This window comes from Drosophila ananassae, chromosome XR, assembly GCF_017639315.1.
Source record: "Drosophila ananassae strain 14024-0371.13 chromosome XR, ASM1763931v2, whole genome shotgun sequence".
NCBI lineage: Eukaryota > Metazoa > Arthropoda > Insecta > Diptera > Drosophilidae > Drosophila > Drosophila ananassae.
Window position 1 is genome coordinate 18,282,927 of NC_057932.1, and position 12,101 is coordinate 18,295,027.

Here is a 12,101-nt window from a genome sequence, read left to right on the forward strand (position 1 = left end):
GCCTCCGTTCGGGAGTGCTGTCCGTTTATCCCCCAGAGACGGGCGCCAAGGAAGCTGATTTGATTGCTCTGGGACTTGCAACTCGTAACGGTTCTCTCTTAGCTTTGGCTGAGAAGAGAGAACTTGAAGAGAGAGTTTTTAGCTGAATTTGAAAAGAAGAGAGAACGAATATCAAGCGCAGCATGAGGAAATTTCAATTTGGAGGCTTGCCAAAATTTCAAGCTTCAAAAAGATTAGAAAATGATTCAGTAAAAATTGCAAACTATCACTTTTATCATTATTTATTTTATCATTTTTATTTCTTACAAAAAAAATATAAAAAGAACACACTCTTTTTCACTTTTATCACTCACAAAAACAATGTTTTCGAATGTAACCCCTTTTGTAATTGACTATTTCAAAATTATCCCTAAATAAACACATTTTTATCTGTATCAATTAATAGAAAATAGTATAGATCTTGTTGTTTTACTGCCACAAAAAAAATGAGACAACACAAGTGTTCCATATGCTTTTTATAATTTGTGTTATTATTTTTGCCCTTTAGAAAGTGCGATAAGGAGTTTATCATAGACACTGGGGGGCCTTGTGGTCAAAATAAATAGTCTTATCAAATTCGGACCGCAAAGGAGAGGCTTCAAAATGTTAAAAACTAATTAAAGTTATCGTAGTTGCGAAAGAAAAGAGGGGCTCAGCTCACAGGAAAGAACTCGAAGTTTGTACAATCGCTTAGAATATTCAAGAGTTCATCGTGGGAAAACGACAGCTTATCGGTGTAAATTATGAAAAAGAGAATAAAAAATAAATAATAAAAAGTTATAAATATTTTATTCAAGTATTTTTTTAAGCTCATAATACATCACATTTAGTTAATACAATAAAGAACTAGTTTTAAAAAGCTAAATATCTAATAATATACAGTCAAGGAAAAGAAAACAAAAAACTAATATAAATTATAACATTTTTTATGTATTAAACGTATTAATTTCCTACATTGGGCGCAAAAATTTTAAATAAATATTTGAATCAAGTGGCAGCACCAGCTTAGCCATGCCAGATCAAGGCAAAGAGCAGATAAAATAATCGATAGCACACAAACTTGTTGATATGTTTATTTAAAAAAAAGAATAAATCGCTAAACAGGCTTGAGGAGCTTGCAAAGATTTTAGATCTTAAGAAGCAAGCCAAAGCCATTTTTATTATTCAATTATAATTATAAAACATATAATTTAAGGAAACAATCGAATCGATAGATAAAAAAAAACGAGTTGTATGCAATTTATACTGCAATTATAGATATCGATAGGATATAACAGGAGAAAAAATACCAAAAAATACCAAGACCTGTAAACTAAACAACACTGCAAAGCAACACTGATAAGTTAACCCTGTCCAACTCGGAAACCAGCTAGGCACGAATATAAACAAGCTGGGCTCAAAGTTTCCACAGCCAGCTTTGATCCGAGGTGTCGGGTGGCTAGTGCCGTTAGTCGGTTTTTGATATCAGAGTGCTACGGCGCCGCCAGCCAGACAGTCGCGAATTTCTAGCGGGGATTGTTGAGGAGGTGCCCCTCCTCCTCCACCTCCTACTACTCTCTCCTCGAATATTTATCAGGTGATAGAGTGGCAGGTAACCAAGGAGGCAACTCTCACTCCATGCCCACTGGACGGGCAATCCTTTGAGTATCCAGTGGCCCAGAGATCCAGTTAGCGAAACGGTCCCAAAATGGACGACAATAGCAGTGGTCGGACTTCGTTGGCGGACAGCGCCAGCCTCACCAACTCATCACTGCGCAGTGGCGCCTCCTCGTCCCAAAGTCTTCACAGTGCCGACGGTATGGTTAGAGTCTTCGTCCCGAAGAACTCAAAATTTAGGGAATTCCCGGTGGGTCTCGAATGCGAGAAGATCATCACACAGTTGTGCATCGAACATGGCATCCGACCAACCTGCATCATGCTCTTTGGCATCCGGGAACACCATACATCGTCGCGATCACCCACGGCGGTGCGAATCGATTGCACCTGGGTGTCGCACGGAGAGCGTCTCAATCCCAGTGTCCTCTACTGCTTCAGGATGAGATTCCGGGTGCCCGAACTGGACAACCAACTGGAGCAGATAGATCCCGCCAGCCACAAGTTCCTCTACATGCAGATGAGCTACGACATGGTGAACGAGCTGATCCCTGAGATCCGATATCCGGAGCATAAGGACAAGACCACCGGACTGACGGTGATGGACATGATCATCGACCAGCAGCTGAACCACAAGTCGGTCCGGGAGATTGAGAAGATATTCAAGAAGTACCTGCCGCCCAGCCTGTGGAAGGCGCACAGCTTCTTTGTTGGGACCAAGATCCGGGAAGTGTTCCGCACCCTCAGCGCCAACTCGCCGAGTGTCGATCGCCTGATGTGGCACTACGTCCACCAGGTGTCCCACTTGGCGCCCTCCTACATGACCGAACAGTTCACCGCCACGGTCATGTATTTGCCAAACGAGGATCTGCCCGGCGGTGCACCCTATTTGGGTCATGGTCTGACCACCATTCCTGGCTCCCTGACATCCTCGGCGGACATGGGATCCACTAGCACCATATCCACACTCACCACGAACCTGGGCAGTGGCAAGAAGAGCAAGAGACGTCCGCCAAATGCCGGAATCGATGTCTATGTCCGGGTGTTCCCGCACGACTCGCCCAATCCTGGCCTGAAAGTGGCACGTGTCACCTCCGAGGCTACCCTGAAGGTAATCCTACTTGACCTACAACTAGATTCTCCGAAAAGAACTTAAACTCTTATCAATTTTTGAGGGAAATTTTGGAAACTCCCAGTATTCTAACTTGGAATTTCTAAGGAAGCTATTAAAATAATATATTTTATATTTTGAAAAAATTCTTATCAGCTTTGATGTTTAAAAAATGGCCAAAAAATGGACCATAAAAAAACACAGATTAAAATATTAATTATTTCTTAAATTTCAGTGGATGTTGGTGGGACGTGTAGAGGGCATTTTCATGATCTCGAAGATCAGCAATACGGATGTCAGGCTGGAGATTGAGGGTCTCCCCAAGGGCTTCGAGATGCGCTTCCAGACGGAGCAGGAAATGAAGGCCTTCATATCGTATCTGGGCATCTATATAAGGTGATCCATAGCACTAGCTCCATAAGCACTATAATCGCATAACTTCAATGGGTCGGACGGCCGAAGGGACCAACATTGAAATATTTTATGCTTTTTTGATAACATTTTTATTAAAAAAAAACACTTGTGCTTCTTATCGAAAATATTATTTTTAAATTCCGGAACTCCGGAAACTAGGAGGCACTTTAGATTACCAAGCACTTGCTATAATTTATAATTTTTTTTACACCGGCAGATTAACGACAAAATGGATGCAGGATCTGTGTCATTCGTACCGCACCCCGTCGCTGGTGGAGATGGGAGCTCTCCATGTCCACGGTCCCATTGGAGGCGCCTACTCCCTCATGAAGTTGCACGAGAATGGCGATACTTGTGGGAGTTACATTGTGCGTCAGTGCGACCGCGAATACGGAGTCTACTACATCGATATCAACACCAAGATGTGAGTACCTCATAGCCACCCACCACAATGACGAAAATAATCCATGCTCTGCTTTGTAGAATCGCCAGGGAAACGGATCAGGAGCGTTGCAAGCCGGAAACCTTTCGGATTGTCCGTCTGGAGGCGAATCAGTGGCGGCTCACGTACAACAATGCGGATCACACGTTCAACTCCCTGGCCGAGGTGGCGCACTTCATCAAGGCGGATGCGAATGAGAGGGTGAGGCTGCCGCCATCGAAGTACGACAGGCCGCCGCTGCTGCTGCTCCTGCTGCCAAAGAACCTCAAGGCCAAAAAGACTGACCTGCAGCTGAGCGATACGGAACTGCAGCGCCGTAATGCCCAGATCTTTAATCCCAAAACCGATCTTCAATGGTATCCAGACTTAATAGCACTTTGCGAGGATGGTATGATGTTCTCCATACGCGGCGATTGGATCCAACAGAGTCCTGTCAAGGATGTCCCCGTCACAATGAAAATGCTAAAGAGCGACGGCGATTTCATGGAGTTCTTTCGTTTGGCCCAAACCTGGAGTACCATCAAGTCACCGGAGTTCCTCAAGCTATACGGGCTCACGCTCGCCGATCCCTACACCATGGTGATGGAGTACAACGGCGACAAGCCATTGAATCGATTCCTACAGACGAAGAGGGACGTGAGTCTGCACTGTCTGCTGGACTTGATGCATGGGCTGGTGCGCGGCATGCACTATCTGGAGGACAACAAGATAATACATAGCTATATAAGGGCCAGCAACATGTATGTGACGAAGTATGATCCCTCCAACTTTCTGCTGGAAGCCAAGATCAGTGATCCGGGCTATCCGCGTCCCTATCGAGAATCTGAGTGAGTTTTCGGAAGAGAGATCTATTTTTCATGAGAGTTTGTCTTACTTTTGATGTGAAATCCCTTTTTAGTTCACCCTGGATACCTGTTTCGTACTATCGTAACCTTCAGGCTGCCAAGAGCGACATAAACACTCAGTTCTGGGCCTTTGCCACAACCACCTATGAGATATTCTCTCGTTGCCAGCGGGACCTGAGGACACTGCGTCAGGATGATCTGCTGCGTCAGCGGAATATGGATGGTAATATCCTGGAGCTATTAGACGGCGACATATGTCCGTCCCTCATCTCCGAAACGATAATGGACGGGTGGAGCGATGAGTGCCAGAAACGGTTCAGTCCCCACCTGATCATCGGCCGTCTGGGCATTATCAAGGATCAGTATGCCACGGATTACATGCCCGCCCCAGAATTCGACACCAGTATGTTGCAGCCATAAGCCTTACCATTTAAGATTACTTAAGAATTACCTTTCCAGATGGCATGCCGGACGAGTACCGGAGCGAGAGCCAGAACATCCCCTGCCCCATACCCTTCCCCGAGTCCAATCTCTGCATGGTGGTGGAGCTGAACGACTGCAGGCTGATCTTCAGCACAGCGAACCAGATCGGACAGGGTCACTACGGGGTCGTGTATCGCGGCCACCTGGAGTACAAGGACAAGGAGCGCTCGCCGGAGCAGGTGGCCATCAAACAGCTAACGAATAGCATGCACGTCTCGGCCGATTTTCTGCGCGAGATCGAGATAATGCGCGGATTGGATCACCCGAACGTGGTCAAGTTCAAGTATTATGCGGAGCGGCGGCAGTGCATCGTAATGGAGTACTTGTCCGGCTCCTTCGACAAGTATCTGCTGTTCGAGGCCCCCAATCTCAAGAACTCCCGCCTGATAAGCTTCGCTTTGGATATAGCCCATGTACGTAGTGCCGGAAATGCCTCCCATGAGGATCGATTTTAATACCCACTTCTTATACCCACAGGGCATGAACTATTTGGCTGAAATGGGTCTGATCCATCGGGACTTGGCCGCCCGAAACATTCTGGTCGATCGCAACGGTGGCTGTGATTGCGTCAAAATCTCGGACTTTGGTCTGGCACAGTTCGCCAACTCCGATGGCTATTACATCGCCATCAGTAATCGGGATATACCCATTAAATGGTATGGCTTCTAATCGATCCCCTCCTCCCATGGGTGCAATAATAATATTATTGTTTTAGGTACGCCCCGGAGGCCATAGCCACAAGAAAAATCTCAACGTTCTCGGATGTTTGGAGCTATGGAGTGACCCTGTACGAGATGTTCACCCGCGGCGAACTGCCCAACCTGCAGCCCATTCAGAAGGACAATGACAACTTCCTCGAACGCATCACTAACGGCGAACGGTGAGTCGGAGACGGAGAGGACCTTATCAGACTCCTATAATTTATTGTCAAAAAATTTGTCATCTTCATCTTCGGTGGAACTGACCCTTGCTTTGCGGGTCACCCGGCTGGATGATAGTACTGAGCCACTGATAACCCATTCCTATGTATTCTATTCCAGGTTGCCCCGCCCCAAAGATTGTCCGGATTTTATTTACGATTTGATGAAACAGTGCTGGCATGCGACGCCCCGCTCCCGGCCCACTTTCGCCGCCATCGTGGAGTTCATAACCCGGGAAACGGGCGTTAATGTCTCCGTGCCGACTACCAATGGAGCACCAGCTCCCAAGCCCTCCGACACAGCCCCCGCCGAAGAATGAGGGGGGCCACGAGGAGATATACATATATATATATATTTTTTTTTAGGCAATAAGTTTGTTTTTTAAGATGTTAGCTTTTAATATGTACGTTTTTAAAAAACACCCTCAACTTGACGTGATTTTCTGTTAATTGGAAAATCAAATCAAAAGAATCCTAATCTCTAGGCCTCCCAATCCCCCCCCAGAACACTATATTGCCTTGCTAGCCTTTTCTCGTATTCTCGCCAGGACTTAGTGCCTAGTCCACTACGGAGCTAAGTCCCTGACCCTTAACTTAAAAAAAAAAAAAACAAATTCTCAAACCCTATTGTGTTATAAATTTTAGCCCACTTTGTTATATTATTGTTAAGCTTGAGCTGCATTTTTTTTTTTACCAACTTATATAATGGCTTATACACACTAAAAAAAAACGAAAAAGAAAAAAAAGAGTATATATGTAACTGTGTAAATATTAAATGAAAAATAGTTAAGCTTTAAATGGAAAGGAAGAAAAAAATTTATACGAATACTGCGACTAAGTTAAATCTAAAAAAAATGTGCACATATAGCTCCTAAGGTATGTCAATTAATGTTTATCTAAAAAATGCCATTTTTAAACCTACACAATACTTCGAAACAGAAACGAATTATATATATTTACAACAACAACAACAACAAAAAACAATGATACAAAAACATATACACCATATATACACCTCTGTATCACTATATATATTCTATATACAATTCTGTATACAAAAGCAACACACACCCGCTGGCACAATAACTTATTATTCGTCTTAAATGAAATGGATATTTCCGCAAATAAATCAATTTTCTTACGTGTTTAATTGCTTATTGAGTTTTTCATTTTTTTTTTTAAATATCCCAGAACGAAAGAGATGGCATTAGGGGGAAATTTTTATCATCCATCTCTCTTGTTTTAAAGGTAAGAACTAATATATTTCTTATTTATTATTAAATTTATGTTTAATCTCTTAAATTTTATATCTAAAATTTGTAAAATTTTCTATACTATTTTATACAGTTTTGAATTAATTTTTGGTTCATAATTTCAAAGAAAATCTTATTAAAAAAATTATAAATTGCACAGCTTAGCTATTACTTTGTTTAAATTATAATTAAAATTAAAAGCTCTTCTTAATAATTACTTATGCTATTTATATTCTTAACTAATAAATGTACATTCCAAAAAAATAATCAATTGCAGAAAATATGAGTAGAAAAGTAAAATTTTTTAAGAAAAAAAAGAGTAAAAAATCTTCTAAAAAAATAAACATTTAAAAGCTGACCTAAATATCCATTTAACATTTAGATCTTCTTTTAAATACTTGTTTTTTAACATTTAAAATTAAAATTTAAAATGAATTTCGGCTAGAATCGGATGTACTCCCAAGTACCCTTGGTGGGATTACATCAGAACTTCAGCATATGCTAGGAGCTCTCGGCGTTCTTCTTCTTCAGGGTCTCCATAACGCCGGCAAAGTTGGCGGTCTTCTTCTTGGCCGACTTGGGCGTGGAGGTCTGGCTCCGGACTCGCATTTGTGTGGGCGCCACATCGTCGCTGAAATCGAAGTCGTTCTGCGCCTTCTGGGGCCTGAAAAATGAGAACAAGTGGCATTTCGTCTTTAATAAACAATCTGGGGTTGTTTAGGTCTGGGGCTCCGCTTACTCCTGTTCTATGGTTTCGCCAACAGTCTGCTCCAGTTCCTTGCTGGCGGCGCTGGGCCCGACGCCACCACCAACGTCCGGCGATGGCGGCCTCCGTCCGGGGAACTGCCACTGCAATTCCGGTATGCTGCCGTTCTCCAGCATCAGATAATAGCTCTCCAGCTCCTCGGCATTGGCGGAAAACTTGTCCGCCGTATTTGCGGGCTCCACTTCGGTAGCCATTTATGTTTATTCTTATTTTTTATTTTTCGGCTGAAAATGTATTTGTTTTTTGCTTTTGTTTTGGTTTCGGCGTCCGATAGTTCTGCAAAGTTATCGATAAATTTGAGAAAACAGTGTTGGTAAACACATTTACGTGTGGGAGGAGCGGCTTTTTTGAAAATTGTATTTATCTGTTTGTTTGAAAAAGATCTATTTATAGATTTCTTTATGCACTTAAAATGCACGCCCATACCTGGAAAAGCGACGGTTCCAAGTATAGAGATGTTTTCGTTTTACAAAATCCACATATGTATTTGTTTTTCAGCTTCTATTGTAAGATTTCTTAAAAAAAAAATTAAAATAGTTATTTTTAATGATTTCTTATATTTTTAAGTTACTTTAGAAGTAATATCCCTTTTAGTTATAAGAAACGCGCCCATGAATGTGTCAAAAAGATAAGTAATTGCAATTTTCCAATAAAAAAAATCCATCGATTATTCATTTTATTTGTATTTATTTACTTTGTGATTACTAAATTCTTAGAACTTTATTCAAAATCATTCCTCGCTCGCATGCCCAAGCTGCCATATCATTTATTTCACTGCCAGCCAGCAGCCAGCAGCCAGCCCAGCCAGGACTATATATCTCAGTTATATCTCAGCTGATCTGATCTGATCGTCGCCACAACCGTTAGCCGAATATATAAATCCCTGTGGTGATCCGTTTTTTAATTTTTTTTCTTTTTTTTTTCGTCCTTTTCATTATCCTGGCTGCTCCTCCACCTACTCCTCCTCATCATCTGCTGCTCTTTTCTATGACTTACAAGTTACATATACATATACATAAGTATTATTTATATTATTATTATTATTATTATTATTATAATTATTATATATTGTGGTTTGCTGTTTGTTTGCTTTGTATACTCGTATATAAAAAAAGAATAATCGTACATATTTAATTTAATTAATTAAAAACACAATTTGATTGCAAAAAGAAAGGTTTCTACAATACGTAATTAAATACGGATACGTCCTGATCGTTGGTATTATTGCCGCCGCCGCCGCCGCCTCCACCACCACCTCCACGATTCGATGAGCCGGAAGATTTGTTGGAGCCATGGGCGGCAATCGTCAGCTGATTGGCCTGATGGATCACGGATGTGATGTCGCTTTGCGAGGCCGATATATCCTTGCTGGTTAACACATCGCTGCTACTGGATCCCGACGAAATGTGACGCTCGGCGATGCCGTACTGGATCGGCTGGTAGCCGTGACTGGGATTGTACGTGGCCGAGTATGGCATGTAGATGGGCGGGTTCGGCAGCGGCCCGATGTCGCTGGTGATGCTCTCCGTGTCCGCATGGCTGAGGGCATGTCCGTGCGGATGCTGGTGCGGATGGAGCATCTGTCGGCCAATTAGATTCGGATTGCGCTCCTCGTTAACCACATAATAGCACTGCTCGGAGAAGGTCAGCTTGTTCACCGTATGCTTGATGTAATTGCTCCGCAGCATGGCCGAGACGATCCGGCGTGCCTCCCTCCTGTCCTGCACATCCTCGACATTCTCCAGCACCCAGTTGACAGCATCCGCACCAATAAATGCATTCGGTATGGTGATCTTTAGCCACATACGGTCCCTAATCTCCAACCCGCTGTCCGGCTTCGTCATCGCCTTGACGATCTCCTCGAGGTTGTTCTGGTCCAGGCGCTCCTTGATCGGTTCCGCGATATCGGCGATAATACTGTCGTGCGAGGTGAGCGCTTGGGTGTGTGCCACCCAGGCGCCGGGATCGATCGGACGCACCGGCTCCGTGCGCGGTATGGTGAAGTAACCTTTTGGATTCGGATCCCAGCACTTGGCCACCACCAGCTTAATGGGTCCGGGCTTCTGGACAACCTCACGCAGGACCCGCACCGCCTCGTCGTTGGTCATGTTCTCGAAGTTGACGTCGTTCACTTGAAGGATCATATCCCCCGGCTCGATCCGTCCGTCCAGGGCGACAGCGCCGCCCTTCATGATGCTACCCACATAGATGCCGCCGTCACCGCCGCGATTCGATTGCCCGACAATGGAGATGCCAAGAAAATTGACCGCCTCCATGTTGATGGAAACCGTAATGATGTTCAGGGACATGGTGGAATCGGTTATGGAGCTGTACGAGGAGGTGCGCGACATGCTGGGCGCTCGCTTTTTGCGCCTTTGCGGCTTCTTGCGCACCTGCAGCCGCTGAACACTGCTGTAGTCGGTCATGTCCCTGTCCAGGGTTAGCTCCGATTCCGTGCCAAACAAGCTGGTCGAGTCCAGATCACTGGATAGCACCGATGCCGATTGATATGTGAGCGGTGGCGGTTGCAGCATTGGATTGCCGCCGATTAGCTTTTGCTGCTGTTGCTGCTGGAGATGTTGCTGGTGCTGCTGTTGCTGTTGCTGGGCATGGACCTGCTGCTGCTGCTGCTGTTGCTGTTGCACCTGCTGCTGCTGTTGCTGGCCCATTTTACGGCCCATGCCGGCCAGGTCGCCGCATTCGCTGGTTGGCAGCTCTGAGCAATTGTCCGATTGATTGGTCCCGTCCGCCGATACCAGCCAGGACACCACTCTGCCATTAAAACATGGCAATATGGTCGAATCGTCGGCTATCTCCTCCTTCACGACACCAAAATCGGCGTCCATTGACTTGAAGAAGTACTTGTAGTTGTTGTTCTGTTTATTTAGCACCAGCTTGAAGTCGCGCAGCGTCACCTGGGCGGATGGAATGGGAATCTTCACCAGATACGGCGTCGTCTCGTCGTCAATGTGGTAGATGACCTTCGTCTCCTGCCCGCTTCCTCTGTCCGGATCCATTGTGCTTTCGTTTTCTATACGATGATTTCTATTAATTAAGAGTTCCGTTCCGTTTCGTTTCGTTTCGTCGCCAACTACACTTGAGAAATACGAAAAATTTCAATTCAAAAATTTTTCCCCCCAGCCCAAGTTTTCTTCTTTTTCTTCTTCTTCTTCTTGTTCCTTAGCGAACATATATCGCCCCCTCTCGCTTGCACGCTCTGTGTTCGCTGCTGCTGCCGCCGCCTCTGCTTGCGTTTTTCTCGTTTTTTTCCTTTTTTTGGGTTGGGTTACTGCTCCAAATCCCCCGGAGACTGATCCATTTGTCCCGATTGCAGCTATATAGCTGTCGGATCATACAGTTTGGGGCCAGTTTCAGGATACAGCACAATTACACGGCGAAAGTTTAGAGACGAAACGAAAAAAAAACAGCCCGAAACGAAATATTCACTTTTTGTCGCAGTCGTGTAGGGATGTACAAAAGAAAATCGGTAAGTTATCGGTTTAGTCTCCGGATTTCGATAGTTTCTTGTTAGGGATGGCATACAAAGCGATAGTTTTTCGGTAGGGGAAAGTAACGTATAATCTAATTTAAAATTTTAATTATTTATTTAATGTATTTTCTAGACATAAAAAGATGAAATGTAAAGATAAGTTTGTTTTTTATATTTTTAAATTCCTAGATCTAGCTAGTTTTATAAAAATCTATTTGTTTTTAGCTGAAAATATTGAAACATTTAAATATTTCAATTAATATATCTATATTTATTATTTCTATAAATTGTAAATGGAAAATTTTTTTTTCTTGTGTGACTATATGGAACCTTATCACCTATAGTATATGGAACCACTTCCGTTCTAAATCATTCTCAATATAATATTGTTTAATCAGTCTGAACTCTAAGCTTTATGGGTAAGATTAATACGAGGATATATCAATAAATTCCATGAGAACTATAAGGAAGTCTATACTATACAAACCTTGATTAAATTCCCACTTTAATGGAATCTTTTTCATCGCCGAGAGACGCGCCTTTATTATCATCTGCTCCCATTCCATTTAATTTATTTCAGGGCCTCACCTCTCTTACCAGTGATCTTTTTTTTTTATTATTATTTTCATAAAACAATTTTTTATTCAGAATCAATTTTTCTTTTATTTGTATAATTTTTAAAGGGGGACTTTTTCAATTAAATTTACACGCAACTTACCAACTAACTTTCCTCCTCAGCGCTAACA

The 12,101-nt window shown here is 43.3% G+C and overlaps 3 protein-coding genes across 3 annotated transcripts; 1 reads left to right on the top strand and 2 right to left on the bottom strand.

The window, feature by feature from the left end:
• Window positions 1–1,343: 1,343 nt before the first annotated feature.
• LOC6504475 (tyrosine-protein kinase hopscotch) lies at window positions 1,344–6,996 on the top strand. Its single transcript, XM_001966938.4, has 9 exons — window positions 1,344–2,743; window positions 2,979–3,139; window positions 3,375–3,581; window positions 3,641–4,426; window positions 4,498–4,847; window positions 4,904–5,340; window positions 5,405–5,583; window positions 5,643–5,807; window positions 5,968–6,996. The coding sequence occupies exons 1-9, from the start codon at window positions 1,727–1,729 to the stop codon at window positions 6,164–6,166; spliced, it is 3,501 nt and encodes a 1,166-aa protein (XP_001966974.1). The 5' UTR covers window positions 1,344–1,726; the 3' UTR covers window positions 6,167–6,996.
• On the bottom strand, window positions 6,857–8,165 carry LOC6504442. Its single transcript, XM_001966939.4, has 2 exons — window positions 7,839–8,165; window positions 6,857–7,763 (listed from the first exon to the last, which is right to left on the bottom strand). Exons 1-2 carry the CDS (start codon window positions 8,057–8,059, stop codon window positions 7,601–7,603), a joined length of 384 nt encoding a protein of 127 aa, XP_001966975.1. The 5' UTR covers window positions 8,060–8,165; the 3' UTR covers window positions 6,857–7,600.
• Window positions 8,166–8,535: 370 nt separating this feature from the next.
• LOC6504441 (segment polarity protein dishevelled) lies at window positions 8,536–11,378 on the bottom strand. The gene has a single exon (XM_001966940.4). The coding sequence runs from the start codon at window positions 10,880–10,882 to the stop codon at window positions 9,044–9,046; it is 1,839 nt and encodes a 612-aa protein (XP_001966976.3). The 5' UTR covers window positions 10,883–11,378; the 3' UTR covers window positions 8,536–9,043.
• Between the last annotated feature and the right edge of the window lie 723 nt (window positions 11,379–12,101).